This window comes from Haemaphysalis longicornis, unplaced genomic scaffold (genome assembly GCF_048455015.1).
Source record: "Haemaphysalis longicornis isolate Haplotype H1 unplaced genomic scaffold, Haemaphysalis longicornis Haplotype H1 scaffold_16, whole genome shotgun sequence".
Classification (NCBI taxonomy): domain Eukaryota; kingdom Metazoa; phylum Arthropoda; class Arachnida; order Ixodida; family Ixodidae; genus Haemaphysalis; species Haemaphysalis longicornis.
In genome coordinates this window covers 15146875-15164456 of record NW_027526266.1, presented here as the reverse complement: position 1 = coordinate 15164456, position 17582 = coordinate 15146875, and the positions used below count along the sequence as shown (strand labels likewise).

General features: G+C 44.9%; 1 protein-coding gene and 1 long non-coding RNA gene across 2 annotated transcripts; both read right to left on the bottom strand.

Annotated features, from left to right (window-relative positions):
- Positions 1–1014: 1014 nt before the first annotated feature.
- Positions 1015–10004, bottom strand: LOC144166040 (uncharacterized). Its single transcript, XM_077695706.1, has 6 exons — positions 9840–10004; positions 7687–7914; positions 6312–6453; positions 4736–4812; positions 2284–2397; positions 1015–1074 (listed from the first exon to the last, which is right to left on the bottom strand). Exons 1-6 carry the CDS (start codon positions 9903–9905, stop codon positions 1015–1017), a joined length of 687 nt encoding a protein of 228 aa, XP_077551832.1. The 5' UTR covers positions 9906–10004.
- Positions 10005–12380: 2376 nt separating this feature from the next.
- On the bottom strand, positions 12381–14728 carry LOC144166126 (uncharacterized). Its single transcript, XR_013321589.1, has 3 exons — positions 14595–14728; positions 13556–13768; positions 12381–12465 (listed from the first exon to the last, which is right to left on the bottom strand). It is a non-coding gene; the product is annotated as an uncharacterized LOC144166126 (long non-coding RNA).
- Positions 14729–17582: the final 2854 nt, after the last annotated feature.

Below are 17582 nucleotides of genomic sequence, written 5' to 3'. Positions count from 1 at the left end.
CTACCTAATTCACAATGCTTCGGGCATTTATGTTAAGTAATCTTATCTGTGGCTGCCTTGCGCGTCAGTCAACTTTTTCGGAAGCAAGTGGCCGCTCGTTGCGCAGTCTCACGCACACGTTCTGCTCAAAATGCCATGTATAAGCAATACTATTGATAAAAAGCTTATCGTGAACAAGGTTGACCTTTGCACTGGCGCCTTTCTCAGTCTGCGCCGATTTCCAAAGTAACCTTTTTTCAACTGTTTCCGGCAAGTAGTCATCAGAAACACTGATTTTTGTTCCTTTGAGTTTTTTGCAGTTCTTGAAGATTGCCACCTTTTCATTGAAATTTTACAATTTTAGTATAACAGGCCTATCACGCGACTGTTTCTTTTGACCAAGCCTATGTATTATTTCAACTGACGAGAACATATGACGCCAAGTTTGTCAGAAAAGATATTTTTTACAACCTTCTGCTCGATGTCCTCATGCCTTTCGTTTTCACTCTCGGGGACACCAAATACAATAATATTATTCCGCCGTGCCCGGTCTTCCAAATCAATTAGTCACTGCTGTTGATGCTGAACTGTTCGTTTAACGTCTTCAACTCTTCTTTCTAAAATTTCCACCCGAGCAGATTGATTCATAATTTTAGTGAGGCTTTCTTCCAAATTGGCGAGCCTGTTGTCCATTTGATTTTGCTTGTCCAAAATTTGTTCCAGCAATTCTTCCACAGTTGGACCAGGATTCGTTTCTACGTCCCCAGAAAGCAAGACCTTCAGGTCCAACCACCACATGCTCAAAATCTCAAGACACTTCACAGGGAGCGGCAGCTCCAGCAGAGAAAGGCAATTTGACCGCAATCGTGATACGGGAGAGTAATAACCAACCTGCAAAGCTAGCCATGCGTGGCCATGCCACATTGCCGCTGTCGTGCTGCCGCTCCCACTGAAGGTAGCTGGTTGAGGTGCTGGCTTTATATGCCCGCTGCCCGCTGCCGATGTCACTCCTTTTTGATGGTCCGATTGGCTCATTCAAGTGACGTCCACCGCTGCTGTACTGGGCACCGCATTGCTGACGGTAAGCGGCAGAATCTGAAAAACAAGCCAGGCGTAGTCATGCCACATTGCTGCTGTCATGCTGCCGGATAGGAAGATAAGACTTTCAGAATATTCATTGTTTTGAGGCATTATTGTTTTAGTCGTTTTATGTGAGGGATGAATGTGAGTTTCTCGTCAAACACCACACCCAAAACTTGTGTTCTCTTTTTACTGGAATTGAGTCACCAAAGAGTTTTACGACGGGATCGGGCAGGATGCCCCGCCTTTTTTAGAATACAACGCAGGTACTTTTAGAAGGATTAAGTTTAAATCCATTTTCATCTGCCCAGCAAGAGAGAGAGCAGCACTCTAAGAACTAAAGGAGTACCACCAATTCCCAAAGGGAATAGAAACGCTTGTCCCATATACGATTCCCTTTTCCAGCATCAGACAACTCCCTTTTTAGAAGAATAGCCTTAACCTTCGCAAGGGAGTCGCCGGCCTCTCGCGGAGAGGGTGTCGGGGTATTCTCACAGGAGTTGCGGGAACCGCGTCCGGCAATTCCCTCACCAGGGGTCGAATAATTCCTCCAGTCAGGGAGTTATACAATTCTTTACCAGAATCTTGCCATACCTCTGCCAAGAAGGTTAACTTACACCCCTCAGAATTACCTTATTCCACCAAACAGCATTTTGCAATACTTCACCAGGAAGGGTTAGCGTACTCTTTTCAGAATCATTGTATTCTTTCAACCAGAGTCCCACAATGCCTCCTCAAGGAGGGCTAGTTTACTCTTTGTCAGAACTAATGTATTCCTTTGGAGCAGGATTTATGTACTACCTGCATGTTACCAAACTCTACTATTCAGAGGCAGCACGATGTTACCTTTTACAAGACTAAACTTTAGCATCCACAACAGCATTAGTGTCAGCCATCTCTACTTCATGTTTCCAAACTGAAATACAGTAAAATAACTTCACAAGTAAACATACCAAAGCGTCTTTACAAAAAAAAGCTGTCGTTTGTGCTTAGCCAAGAAAAACAGACAAATCGTTTTCACATTGCACTTCATCCTTTATTGTGACATTTTCACACCCGTCGCTCCACCTGAAGGGCAGTTGCCGCTTTAATAACCGAGACCATCTGCTCGGTGGGTGGTAGCCCCAACATCATTTCAAAAAGCAGACAGGTCCGCTTTGCCTTTGGGGCATACTGGATGTTGAAGGTCCAGTAGACCGCCAAAAGCAAAGCGAACCCGTCTACTATGTCGATGGCTGTCAGTTGGAGTTCCTCGAAATTCACCGTCACCGCTCCAGACTCCTCTGCAGTGTGGCCCGAGAACACTATTGTGGGGTACGGGGAGGTCTCTCCTGGCTCCTGCATAAAAAGCACAGAAATGAAAGTACCAGGGGTAACACAAGTAACAGTATTTTGCTCTTCCTTCCTCAGCGGACACATTCACTGCATGACCTGCCTTACCCAACCACTGCACAAAGCGATTCTCAGGAAAACAAGTGGCTAATTAGTAGTCTTGCACTTTAAGCTAACAATTTAGTGGCTATGTTAACGATTCATCAATGTGACATTCACAATTGTCTACTGAAGAGGCAAAATGCTCCCTTCTTTAGCAAATTTGAATTGCTGTGATGGTTACTACACCAAAATTTTCAGGCCCTCATGTTCTGGAGGTCAGCACTCCACTCCACTATGTGGCAGTTTTTTAACGTCTGCAGAAACTGCTGATGTGCTCGCAATGGCTGGCTAGTCGAGTGCCTGGAATGCTTCGAATATTTGCACTAAGTGTTTGTTATGAGTCATTGCTTCAGGCATTGTGACTTCAGTAAAAGGGGCAAGCAAAGTCCAGCAAAAACCCTAGTGCATCCCACACTTGTCTACAATGCCATTCATGCTGATTTTTTCCATGACAGTAGCTAAACACTAAGAGTCAAATACATTAAAGGCTCGTTAATTCGAACTGACACCCTGGTCCCGACAAAGCCCTGTATATTTCAGTGGGGGGAAACGCCCGATAATTCGAACTCTGCTGCACCCAGAACAGTTAATTCGAACTGGGATCCCTTGGTTTCCTTCGCTCCTCTCAGAAGTTGTCGGCCCAGAGAATTTACAATGTGTTGCACATCCAAAACAAACCAAAACTACTTGAGATGCAACGCAATGAAACAGAAAAACAACAGCGTAGCGCGCTCGCTTTGCTGCTGCGATGGCTTATTTCGCTGCAATGGTGCACACTGATGCAGGTTTTCTTTGTGCCGCAGTCGCTGCTTTGGGCCTGCGATCACGGGGCGTGCGCAACAAACGTGTAGTAGCGCCTAATCAGTGATAACGATTCCAAAGGTGGCTTCATTGCATTCTGCCCGCGCAGTGTGACACGATGTCGATTCGTTTGAAGTGCCCACCCGCTAATTCGAACTCCGCTTAATTTGAACAATTTTATGGTCCCCTTCGAATTCAAAGTAAGGATCTTTTACTTTAAAGCCATATCCATGCTTTCATAATGCAGTTCTCAAGATGTAGCCTTACTAAAAATGTGTTTTTTTTTAACCTGGCATTTCTAGCAATTTTTACTGTATTAGCTTTAGCTTCCAGCACTCCCCAAGCCTGCAGTTACAGAGGTCATGAAGACAAAAGAAAACTTTATTCAATTTGAAAGAACTATCCTTGGGTAACTCACTCAGCTTCATTCCAGCCACAGAAGACCTTTTTTTAACTGAAGAAAACAAGAAACATTGAAAAGCGTTCAAATTTCACGCTACTGCGACAGATAATGTGCAGGCCTGATACAAAGAGTGGACAGCACTAAAACCATAGTTTTCAGTGTGTGAACTGCACGTTACCATTCAAGTGATATGCGTTGCTTTCATTGCATAGGTGGGTTAAATCCTGCAATCAGGAACATTGCACTATAATCACCCATTCATGTTTAAATTGGCATTTGCTTTGGTCAGTGGCTGCCCATTGCACAAACAAGATGCTGCGATGTCAGAGGTGTTGCAGGAAAACGGCTGGGGACCAGCCACTGCTTCATCTGTTCCCCTTAATATCCTGAATATTTTTTTAAGCTTGCAATAAAAAATAGCATTATTGTTGTCGGGCAAATGAACCAAACTTGTACTTTGTCTTCATGGCCCCTTTAAATCCAGAGCTAAATTTATCCCTGAGGGGGATTTATCCCCGAGGGGGATGTTCTGTTTGCAGGCGATTTCTTGCCTTGCCTGTATCAGTGTTTGACCTCCACCACCCCCAAAATAAGAGACCTAGGTACGGCATGAGCAACATGTGCAGTATGTGGGACTGCACTTTTCGCTCCCTTTGCATTTACTCTGTAGTGCTCTGCTCAAACAGCTGTTGTGATCACACAGAACAGTAATGCAGTTTTACTGATTGTCAAACAAGACTAGGTGCTGAAATACCAAGCTGGACTACCTACTAGATGTCCCTGCAGCAGGAGCAACAGCTGTTTTCATAGTTTCTGCCGTATCCAGTAAATGCACGGGATACCTATCAATGGGAAATGTTTGGCACACTGACGGCCCGAAAAATCTCACCTAAACAGTTGTAGAGGGAAAAAAGATATGAAAGCTCCACATAAAACACAGATACAGCTTGGCAGGCCTACACATAGAATATTTAGCATAATTCACAAGCACCACACTGGATTTCACTTACTCAACATACAGAAGAAAAATATGCATACCAGCTTTGACAGCAAGGCCTCTGGCTTTTCTTTTACCAGAAGGGGCAGGCTTGACAAAACTGCCACTGAAAAGCCATCTGTAGAAAGAGCATACATAAGGAAATTGACACTATTGCATAAGGAGAATTTCAGGGAGACCACAACAACACTTTACACCTGCAAGTACATTATGTAAATTACAGCCTCTGTTTACTAGAATTAACCAGTGAATGCTTGACAAACTAGAAAAAAAGGAAGCATTTACATGGCTGCTTACCGTACTTACCCGATTCTAACTCGCATTTTTTCACGGAAAAATCGCATGCGCGTTAGAATCGGATACGAAACCGAAACTGCCGAAACAGCGGAAATTTCGTCCCACCCATCGCCATCTCAAGATGGCGCCAAAGCTTTTAACTATTTTTGGTATGGAGGAAGCCTAGGCGCCAAGGCTTTTCTCTCGGCGTTCACACAAATCGTCAAATCGTTCCTCTTGTGCACTTGATAACAGAAATAGCAGCAGCGGCAACGACGGTACGCCACTTCCACGAGTGGCTTACAAGCAGCACTGACGCGCCCAAAACTAGCGGTTGCCCTAAGCGCGCGCCTCTGGAGAAGCTTGCGGGATGGACGTGCGTGTGAGTCACGATCCCATGGACCATGGTTGAACGTTCGTTCAGAAGTGTGGCATCGCGAACGGGTTGGCACCAAGGACGAGATATTGTGGTCAGCGGAATGCGAAAAGGAAGGAACTCTCAAAGAGCGACAAGGAGTAAGATGAGTGAGATTACTTTGTGAAATAAATCAGCCGTTTCTCTCGCATTCGTTTTTCTGGGTAACAAAGTTCCGTGGATCGGAGGTGCAAGTTTTTTCAGTTTTTTTTTTTTGCCAGGAAAATCGGGTAAGTACGGTATGTTACAAATTGGGATTTCACAAGTTGCCGAAATAACTGACCAGCATAAACAAGAACGAGACCACAGATTAATTTAAAGCATCGGGGTCCTCATCACCTATTGAAATTTTAAACCAACAGCCTGGTCCTCCTCCTCTTTCTTTTCAACCTCTACCAGAAAAAGCAGCCAGACCGACAAGTAAACCTGCAACCTCAGGCCCACCTGCAAGTACTTGGTGTTATCAAAAAGGGTGGCTTGAAGACAAGCAATTTTTCAGCAAAACTGTCAGCCTCCCGTTACCGGAATTAATCATGGGATCAGTGCCGAATCATGGAGGGCAACAAGAGGCAAGCAGAAAATAAACGCCGCACAGCCGCATTCCTAATCCCCATCAATTATGAAGCTGTACATCGCATCTTACTCGTGACCAAATAAGTTTGTTAAAAAATACCGCAGTGTTTGGCACTTTGAAACAGCTACAGCATTAAGGTACTGCAGTGGAAACGACACATTTTTAACCAAGCAAAAAGTTGGTTATGCAGTTGTGTTATGTATCTAATGACATTTAAACAAAACAGAACTAAGGTCAATTGATGCTAGAAAGCAAACGTGTATGCAAATGACATCATGACGGCTAAAAGGCACATTTTTATTTGCCAGATGAATATGGCAAACTGACCGAAGATGAAGTGTTTAATACTTACAGCTGTCGGCTGCATCAGGCATCTTCGCCTTCTTCCGGCTGTCAAATGCCAAGCTCAGTACGCGGCTCCCATACTTCTCAACGACTGCTGGGAGGTCAACTTCAACATTTACTCCTGTAAGCCTGTGGAACTCTCTGTACACCTGTTAGGTAAAACACCATAGCGTTAATATCTCATCTGGCCTTTCTATAATGCTTGAAATCCACAAATCAGACTTCCTGTCTTTCCAAAGCCTTTCTAACAGGGATGGTGAACTTTTTCCGTCCAATCAACTCTGTGCCCACTTCGAACAGCATTAAAAAATTCATGCTTACGATAGTTATGCTATGATTATGATCATGATTCGCGTGGCCACTCCCTAGCCGCGAAAATTTGACAATGATTGTCATGTTTTTCGTGGCAAAGGGGCGCAAATTTTAAGTGAATGCATGCAAGGCTGGCTTTACCATATAAGGCGGAATATAGGTAGAGATATTTTACGGAAAACTTTGCCAAAAAGTCACCCCTCAACCTATATAGCAGTCACTGGCATAATTCTAGGCGTCATCTGGCAACCGAGCAGCCCATCGAGCCCATCCAAACTACAAGGCACCATTGCCCCCATCATCAATCGGATGCACCGCCACTTTTTGTTTCGTTGCTTCTCTCGCTGTCAGTGAATATGTGCGTGCTATTTTCTTCTTGCTAAAAGAGTTAAGGAACTTGGCACCCATGCACAACAACATTTAAAAGAAAAGTTGGGTGTTTTCAAAGCCAACAACATGTCCACCTTGCACCAGTTCGGTGTCTCCAGGAGAAAGGTACGGTACTGGCGTTAGCTGAAGGGGCACCTCGCAGTATGCAACACTCGGAAGACCTTGTTTCATGGGCGCTGCTCTGTGCACCTGTGCTGCTTACAAAGTGGTGACTTCTATCCACGAGCGTCATGCGACGTCTCCATGAATGGATGCCCCAAGATGGTTGCTGGCCACCTGCACTGACTGGCTCTCGCTATGGTGTGCACCTGAGTGTCCCATGCTTTGCGCTTACTTCAAGAAGTGCTGCAGAAGCAATTCCCTGGACTGTACTGAGGAAAACTTGCTGTGTGGGCAACAGCCAGCCAGAATCAGTCATCTGGTTATATTTCAGACAGTTTTAAACAAATAATGTTAGACGAAACAAGTTATGGTCTCAATAAATGTATGTTGTGTACCTAATCATTTTTTCACATTTTCCGGTAAAGGTATAAGGGGGTCAACCCATATTCCGGCTTAACCTAAAGTCCGCGTTATTCGGTAATAACATCCCATGCTTAATTGGACAGCATTTGTGATGAAGAGCACCACAAGTCTAATTTTTAATATATAAAAGAGCAATATACTAAGTAAGGAATTACCTCACGTTCCCCCCTCAAAGCAGGGTACACATGGAAAAGTTCTTCGAGCGATGGCTTCTCTCCTTCTATCAGCTTCCTCCTAGCGAAGAATGTCATCTCCATGGACTGCGCCACCTTTTCGGCGTCTCCTCCTCCTGCTTTCCTGACTTCCCTCCTCATCAGGTCAATGTGGCCGCTGACACTCCTCTCATCTTCCCCTTCACCAAGACCTCCTCTTGGGAAGGTGGCCTAGAAAAAAAAATTACACTTATTATACCACTTCGTCCATAAGCAACAATTTTAAAAGTTCTACCAATTGAACGGTTATTTATTTGGCATATAGAGGTCTGTGGACTGCACACCTGTAGATTGCCTGTAGACTTCGTAATTTCCTAGCAAGCTGGTTAAGGTAGCACCTGCCATAAAGAATGCCTTGGCTTTGGGAACAACGAATTTAGGAAACATTACAATGCCTGAGATGAGAAACAGGTACCACCCTTCCACAGTACACCTTTTTCTGCTACACCAAAAAAATCAGAAACAATATCGGTTGCAAGCTATACTTGGTTACAACTTAAGAACGGCAACGGAAGTTGCCGCTGTGCCTCATCACCCCAGATGTTGCTCTGTGCGGCGCAAGTAGTGCGTTAGTGGGAATATTTTGAGCATGGCACGAGCCGTTCCCCTGATTTTGCGGACTTGACATGCTTATAAGCTACTGCAGTGACGACAATTAAACTACTTGACATAGCAATCTCCTTTCAAAATGCGCGCGTCCGTTGATATCCAGGTCCGTCGTTTAGGCGGAGTGGTACCCTACATGAGCTATTGCCGTTCTTAACTTGTTCCCGCGTATAGAACAGGTTGCGTCATCTTTCGTGAACTATGATACACACCCCAACCAGCCTCAGCCCGTTACACTAGAGAGCAAGATTCTCCAAATTAATCCCATGGCCCTTATTTCCCACCAAAGGGACAACCATAGAACCACCTGTGCTGCTTATTGCATGAAGAAAACCGCTCAAAACACTCGTGTGTGCTGTTCTACCCACCATCACCTTTTCTACCCCTGACAACTGCACCTGTGCCCTCAGACAACTACGCAAACTCAAAGTCAGCATGTTATAACCTCTCAAGGTCTCACCTCTACTTTCTGAACAACGTTAAGGAGCTTAAACATGAACAACAGATACCTTGCTGATGCCGGCATTGCAATGGAAAAAAAAATGAAGTGTTCTGTTGCGCTCTCAGAAAAATCCAGGGCCATCTCCACTAGCGTGAAACCCTGGGGAGGGGCGAAGCATGCAGTGTGTAAGGGCATTCTTAATGCCTTGTCGCCTTTGCCCACGTCGGTGAAATCGTTGGGGGTAGAGGTACACAGCTTCTTGAAGCACAAAGCGTTGTAGCGCGAGGCATTGTAAAACGCGTGTCCCGGTGAGTTATTTACTATGTGCTATGTTCTAGCACGAGGCGTCAACACGTGTCCCGGTGCTTTAGTAGCGCGACTACATCGATGGCAACATGAGATGCTGACAGCCCGAGCCCCTAGGAGGCTTTGCCCCTAAAATACGCTAATCAGCTTGCCTGCAATATGCTCCTCCATGCTCCTGTTGACGCCTGTGATGTAGACCCTGGTTCTCCTCCCCCTCCTCCCCCCCTCACATAGCTGACCTTGCCTCCTGCTGTACTTTTCCTCCTACCCACCCCCAGCTTGCCTATTGTGAGCAAACACACATTCAAGAGGCACAAACGTGCCCCTACCCACTCAACCGACTATCTGTACCTCACCCCAGACCCCTTCACGTCCCCCATGCTTTACCCTTTTTTATGTGGAAGGAGCCCCCTGTTGCAACAAATTGCCCGCAACAGCATGAACTCGCGATGTACTTCATCGGGGCTCCTGGCGGTTGCTCAGACTATTGATTGCAAGGTTTAATGCACTGACGCAACATAGGCGATGAGGTGCGCCGTAGTGGAAGACTCTGGATCAATTTTGACCACCTGGGGAGCTTTAACCTTTGCCGAATACGCGAGGGCATTTTTGCTTCTTTTTTTGGTTGCTCAGATTAAGGCAGCCAATTTTCAATCCGTCCCCACCACCTTTCCTTCAGTCAATAAAAGCTCTACTAGTTGTTAAATTAGTACTAAAATAAAACTTCTGGCAAGTCCCTTACCTTTCGCGAGCAAAACTTCGGTTTTGCTCCAGCGTCCACAGGTCGGCCTGCTTTTTTTTGCTTCATTAATTGAGCCTTTGCCCTGTTTGCGTCCACTTGGGCATGGGTGCCTGGAGGAACGGTTTTCCTTGTGTTCTTTGCCTTAAATTTGAGGCTGGATTTCCATGTGAACTGCACAAAAAAAATCCAGAAAACATGAAGTATTAGAGCATGTATGCCGTTACTGCCCTACCTACAAAATTATTTACACTAAAAACAGCGCAGGATGAGGACGGAAGAAGTGACAAAGTAGAGCGCTCTAGTTTGTCACTTCTTCCGTCCTCGTCCCTGCGCTGTTTTTAGTGTAAATAATGTGTACCCAACTAGCCCAATGTCAAGCCTTAGTAAGTTACCTACAAAGGTTGTGCAAAGATAAAGATGGAGGAAAGGTGATAGCTTAGATAGCAAGGTTTAATTTCAGAAAACAAATAAAAAATACGCTACTAGCGACTGAAAAGTTTAATCGTGAACACACATACATAAATACATGCACTCAAAGCCACCGTCATCACATCGTGTACATTACAATCAACCACACCTGCAAGATCGCGAGGAAACAACAAACACAACACTGCATATAATCACACGACGTGTGTACAAACCCAGAATAATGGCACTGCACACTCCATCAGCTTTTTCCCAAAAAAGCAAACTCGGCGTCTGATAACATGACGGACGATTGGCTGACACATGTATTCCCTCCTTTCTTGATGCGAAAAGCTTCTATTAGCTCTGTTGTGGCCCGCTTTCTGTGTTTGTGAAGAACGATTATGTGTGGCAACTCAGGACGGCACGTGGGCCCCCCGGGGTTGTGGTTGCCATCAATGTGAGTGTGTGGCAAATCCGGACGGCCCGTGCACTCTTTGCAATGTTGGGCCTATGTATTTTGTACCACATTTGAAAGGAATTCTGTACACAACGTCTTTACGGCACTCTACAAATTTAACACCATGTTTTACCGCTGGGCAAATCTTGGCCAATTTGTTTTGGGCTGAGAACACGACGCGCACAAGGATTTATTTACTCAGCTATGAATCAGCCCATTCGAAGCTGGTGAAGCACGGTGTGGCCTTTTCCTGCATAAAATCAGCGTTGAATAAATCGTGCGAACGTTATGTAGAAAATGTGTTGCCACCCAGGCAGACTGGTTAAGAGCAGCGGTCACCCAGATGAATCTGTTCTTTTGGCGTATCAAAAGAATTGTCGCGAGATTCAGAAGGTTGTCAGCACAGCTCAATGCAGGGAAAAAATAGCAGGATTTCAGACTAATATGTTAGCAGTCATTCCATACCTACATGGGGTTTCACATCGCCTGAAGGAAGTGGCTTCAAAGTATGGCGAGCGCGTCGTGTTCTCAGCCCAAAACAAATTGGCCAAGATTTGCCCAGCGGTGCAAAGATTGGCGAACAAGACAGAGAGAAAAATGGAAGGCTGCGCGGTAAAACATGGTGTTAAATTTGTAGAGTGCCGTAAAGACATTGTGTACAGAATTCCTTTCAAATGTGGTACAAAATACATAGGCCCAACATTGCAAAGAGTGCACGGGCCGTCCGGATTTGCCACACACTCACATTGATGGCAACCACAACCCCGGGGGGCCCACGTGCCGTCCTGAGTTGCCACACATAATCGTTCTTCACAAACACAGAAAGCGGGCCACAACAGAGCTAATAGAAGCTTTTCGCATCAAGAAAGGAGGGAATACATGTGTCAGCCAATCGTCCGTCATGTTATCAGACGCCGAGTTTGCTTTTTTGGGAAAAAGCTGATGGAGTGTGCAGTGCCATTATTCTGGGTTAATACACACGTCGTGTGATTATATGCAGTGTTGTGTTTGTTGTTTCCTCGCGATCTTGCAGGTGTGGTTGATTGTAATGTACACGATGTGATGACGGTGGCTTTGAGTGCATGTATTTATGTATGTGTGTTCACGATTAAACTTTTCAGTCGCTAGTAGCGCTCTGTCCTGTGTCCTTTCTTGTCAGTTTTGTTTGCGCTGTAGCCATCATGAACCTATACCAACACGCCCAACTCGCAGTTCTTCTGGATGGTAGAAAGTTCAAATAAAAACCCACATTAACGCAGCGACAAGTATATGACTGCCATTTTCGTGTGTCATCCTCTCGTACCGGCTGCCACTATTCTAGCCACCATATCAACACAGTGCCACTGAACCACACTGTCAAGAAGCACAGACCGTCAAAGTCGGGCCACAGAGGTTTAAAACTTCTGTAATGCCTAATGTTTCGCTGCTCTGAGCAGTGGTCCTCTGTGAGCAGTGGTCCTCTGGATTTTGAGAAGAGGGTAGCACTCAATTTGCCTTAATTTTTAAATTTAAAAATTCAATAACTGTCATTTCTCCACGGATCTGAATTCTTTTTGAATCTACCTCTGCATGACACAAAGCACAGACGTAGTGCTTGAAAACAGCCCGAAGTGTTGCAGGGGTTCTTTAAGAAAACTACTAATTAAAGTAATTGTGAACTGGGCAAAGAAACTTGCATTCTTTGGGTCAGTTGCATCTTCGAGCTGTGGGTACCGATTTACTAGCTCCATCGCAACTTCATCGTATAGCCTGTCAGGGTACCTGGAAGTAAGCAGAGCAGAATAAGATATAAAAGTGTCTTTACTGAAGTAGTGCATGAGATTTAAATCACATTGTTAATTAAAGCCAGTACAAAAAGCACGTTAAAAAACCTCAGCACGCAGACAGCGACCGTCTTTCTACTTTTCAAGCTTTTTATACCAACTTCATTCGCATTAATGATGAATTAACTATTTATCACCCTAGGAGTTTAAATTGGTCACTCCAGTCACAACTGGACTGCCAAAAGGGACGGCCGGACTCTGCTGAAATAAATTTACTGCCCAATGTAAAATTTTTACAGACCATAACTACTGGCCTTAGCGTTGCACTTGCTGGTAGCATGGCTAAAGATATACACTGCAGAGACCCGGGCACAGGTATACCCAGACATCGTGGCACCAGTTTTTGTTGCTTGCCTACGACGGCAAAGACGTTGCCGGCCTAACTGCCACAGATGTTGCCAATTCAAGTTTTCCATCTGTCTGTCCGTCACTTGCCTGGACTATGACACTTCTTAATATTGCGTTTGCACACCCCAGCATGCATCCTTTGCACTGTGTACATGTACATTGGTGTGGCGCTACTACAGCTGTACTGATAAATTTCAAAGAAAATGATTGGTAAAAATTTGTAAAAATATTTAGGCTCACGTGAAAAGGAGTAGCTGGCACCCTATCTGGCACCAGCCTCCCCTTTTTTGTCGTGATAGAAAAATGTCTGCATTACTTACATATATTACTCTGTTTCAGGCTGTCCAGCAAATCTGTTGCTCAGTTTTCCTAAATAGCAATCACCAATGGTCGCACATTGCGAGGTTTAGTTACAAAAGCACGCTTACTTAAGTAACTATCCAAAGAACAACCTTAGTAGTATCTCTGTGCATACATTTTTCAGGATAAGAAAAAAACTACTGTTTCATTTGATTAAGCTAAATTCAGAAAAAAACATGCAAAATCAATTCAACTACATCATTTAAGAGCTGGGATACTCTGCACCCAAGCAAAATTAACCAAAACGGAAAATGCAAATCCACATCAGTTATCGGTGTAATTAGAATTAACGAACATTAATGCAAATAAACCCAACTTACATGTCATACTTTGCAAGGTCGAACCACAGGAATTCGATAATTCTCTTGCGCAAGTTGCGTGGCACTCTTCCATCCTTCACGTCGTTAATCCGCGCTTTAATATCGAAGGGAAGCTCTGGAAACCTGTAGCTGGCGGTACTTCTCCTGCAAGCACTTGACGTTTACGGTGTAGCCTCGTGGGAACTGCTAACCCCCGGTGAAAATGACACACTTCTGAAAAGATACATCAAAAAAAAAAAAAAAAGCCAGTATTTGCAGGCCTTTCAATCCTTGATTCCATCCACTCATTCCATCACAAACACACATGAAAATACGCAGACGTTGCAGAGCAAATTTTAAAGAACTAAAGGTCTAAGGGATAGTTGCAAAGGCTCTTGCATGTTCTTTTAACGTTCTTAATCTGTAAACAGTGCTGTTACATAGTGGCATCATTTTCAACAGCCTCGTTGGCCATCCCCTTCTGCAGGACAAAGTGACTCAGTTTTTTTTACCGATATCAATGTCAACACACTGCATGAAGCTTTGAACCTGTCATACATTCAATGAGCATTCTCTTACTTACGTGAGCACTGGGAATTTTCGCCTAACAGTAATAAGCATCCTACATAAATCCTGCCAAGACATTGTAACAGCAAAGGTTTCCACAAAGCTTATTAGGAGGGAATCTACACCCACTCCGTTGCATCGGCATGAGAATCAAAGGTAGTATCAAAATCTTATGGGCAGCAGCAGGCTTGTACAGAGTGGAAGAGAATGGAAGTGTCAGCAATTACAGTTTGCATTGCACACTTAAGCTGCTATGTTCAGACTACCGACGCAAAAGCCATATCGAGCGCTATGGGCGTACAAAAACGGGGTTTCAGGCAGTTGGTTGGCTGAGAGGTGAAATGACGTCATTATTTAAACATATTATGACAGTTGCGACAGCAGTCTGAACCCGGTCTTAGAAGAGTAATCCTGCACAGCTGCAACTACCAGTAGCAAGCATGCAGACAAAAAAAAAAAAAAAAAGGCAGGAAGAGTAAAGCTGCACACTCACGGCATGATGCCAGCTCCAACCGTTGTGCCACCCTCGGCCACAACGCACACGTCAAGGACTCGGATCAGACAGTTTTCTTCGAGAACTGTGTTCTCATCAATGTTTACGTAAACATCAAAGGTCTTGTTGTGCACCTAAAATCAAGAGTTGAGAGAAATACTGCTTACTAATTCTAAATTCATATAGTTAGTCACTCGTGTGTTGGAAACCAACAATATTCTCCAACCGTTGGGGTCTAGGAGAACTCGTCAAAAGTGAACTCGTCGCAGCCAACTCGTCATAGGTCAATTCGTCACATAGGGCAAGTCGACATAGGCCATCTCGCACTAGGGAAACTCGTAATTTAGGTCAACTGGACACTCGGCCATCTCGTCACAATTTACGCTTTTCATCTATCATGTTCAAATGAAAGAGAAGAAAAGCTTGTATTATTCTCATCTTATGCGTAAACATTCTTACACTCCTCCTTCAACTCACCACCCTTTCCTTTGTCGCCTTCGAGGAACGTGCCAGCCAGACAGCGTATCTTTTTTTTTTCTTTGTGCAGCTAATTACGTGAGCCTTTTATATTAGATTTAGTTGGCCCGTTCTGTTTTTTCTAATACATTTTTCTTATTTTTGGTAATTAAGTGACGGTGCTGTATTGGGATTGCGAATTCATTCTGTGTTTTCGCTTTTTAGTATTTTGATCTTTTGTTTTCATGCCTGCTGACAAACGATGATTGTCAGCTAGTCGTTTTGTTAGTCTTCGTATCACCGATATATGGGAGCGAAAGTCAAGGCTGGACTTAAAAGTTGACCCCCCCCCCCCCCCACACACACTCACACAAATTAGTGTGAAGAATATTTTTTAGAAGGAGACTAAAAGCAAAATAAGGAACCGGAAGTTGTGCTGAAACCGAAAAGCCAATTTCAACCACCACCTGCAAACAAACAAGAGGCCAACATTTTGCCCTTTTTATAGATATATACACAAGCAGGCAAAAAGCTTCAAAAGATAACGCAAACAGAAAAAAAAAGAGAAAAAGTCGACCCCCTCCACAGAAAAAGTGACGAATATTTTTTGGAAGGAGAAGAAAAAAATAAACCTGAAAAGAAACCCCTTACCCAGTAAAAAACTGACTTTTTTTTTGGCAGCAAGAAGGGAAATAAGAAGGGGACAGAGGAACATGTATTAAAAAATAGCAAAACCATTTCAACCACCGCCTGCAAACTAGCAAAAGCAGAGGACCCCCCGAAATCTGAAGAGGTCAACCTGGGAGTAATTATAAGATTAGAAGCCACTAACTTGCTCTCCCCATTCCCTCGACATCGGCCAAAAATAGAACCGCGAGACTACTTTTCCTAGCACGAGAAGGACAGTGAGACAGCGAGACACTTTTCCTAGTACGGGATCCCCTAGAACGAGATGCCCTCTTTGACCAGTTTCCCTATGACCAGTTTTCCTAGGACGAGTTGGCTGCGACGAGTGGGCCGGTTCCCGTTCCCGACACGTTTCTTCCCAGGTTGCAAATAGGTAGGGCGTTAGGCGTAGCCTATGCCTAACGCCCTACGCCGGTGGACAAGCGTCAACCGAAGCTTGCCTTCAGCCTTTGTGACCATCGAATTTCATCCGAACGAAGAACGATAAAACCGTTTTTGCCCCACTGACAGCCCATGAATATTCAACCTGGGAAAAAAGGCGTCGGGAACACACCGTGCCCTTTCTCCCTACCTACTAGTCGGGTGGCGCAGGCTTATCTTCCACGTTTTGTGCACCTCATCTTTCTTTCCCCTCGAAAGTTTAAGAGTACAAACCCGTGCACTATTTTCCAGAGCAGGCGCGCTATCAATCACCGTACTCCATAGAGCCACGGCGCAGGGTATTAAGCATGCTTCCCCACATTGTGTTCGCTTGAGCAAACAAACAAAACAAAACGAGTTTTCTATCTGCTAAAACACGCCGCAATACGGTTAGGCGCAAAATCTTATGTAAGTAGAAGGCAGCAATGACTAGACCGAAATACACGCTTAACGAGTGCACAAGCAACCGCAGTGGAAGTTTTAAAAATGCGACTTGCCTGTATGATGGCGTCATCATCCACGGAGCACAGCGAGGAGTGCGACGTCATGGCATTCCTTAAATCTCCGAGCTTGTGGTCGCCCGACACCACCAATACAAAGCTTGACGGGCCACGGTTCACTAGGCACGTTACAGGCATGGTGACAGACAGCGCACGCGTACGCACGCCGCACTGCTGGCGCCCAAGAAATGGCAGAACAAACCAAATATTTTCCCGCAAAAATTCAGCCGCTGCGACTAGAGCCACTAAATCGACTAAATAGCTCTAGCTGCGACTAGAGCTACTAGATGAGGTGAAGAGGTTGCTGCGACGGAACCGACGCGCCCTCTGTCGCGAGGCGCCAAAGGGAAAAGGTTCGCCGGTTCAAGGTCAATGAGTGCCAGTGCCTCCTTTATAACTTTTATTTTTATACAGGAGGCACTGTCAGTGCATAACGGTATAACGGGCTGCCGTCGTAGACTGACGACGCCGACGAATCCCTCGCGCGACTGGACTTTCAGTCGGTTTGCTGCGGCATAAATCTTCGCGTTTCAAACATCGTTGTCGTGAGACGACGGGGCTTAAAGTTTTTTTAGAATGCGAAATTACCAATTAAAAAAAAACATGGTTGAGAATCTAGGTATGATTAGTTCCGGTGAATGATGGTTCTTATTCTCAATGCCATTAGTTCATATTTACACTGCCCCACCCTTGCCGCCCTGCCTGTGCAACATTAAAAGCGCGCGCAAATCGGAGAAGTCCGCGAGAGGCAAAAGCGGCGGGAGTGAACCACTCGTGGCGGGAAGGCGGCGTCGGCAGACGTCGTCTGCTCCAAGATTCCTTCTAGTGCTTCATTTCAAGCGCAGTGCGGCTTGTAACTAGGGCAGCAGTTATAAACAACTGCTGCTAAGATCTCCAGCACTTCTATTTATGTATTTTGCGGAAA

Coding starts and splice junctions, on each gene's coding strand:
- LOC144166040 (XM_077695706.1), bottom strand. CDS start 9,905: ATGAAGCAAAAAAAAGCAGGCCGACCTGTGGACGCTGGAGCAAAACCG. Junction 2,398..4,735: donor AGGCCTTGCTGTCAAAGCTG/GTATGCATATTT, acceptor CTTTTTATGCAG/GAGCCAGGAGAGACCTCCCC. Junction 1,075..2,283: donor AACTGACAGCCATCGACATA/GTAGACGGGTTC, acceptor CTTGTTTTTCAG/ATTCTGCCGCTTACCGTCAG.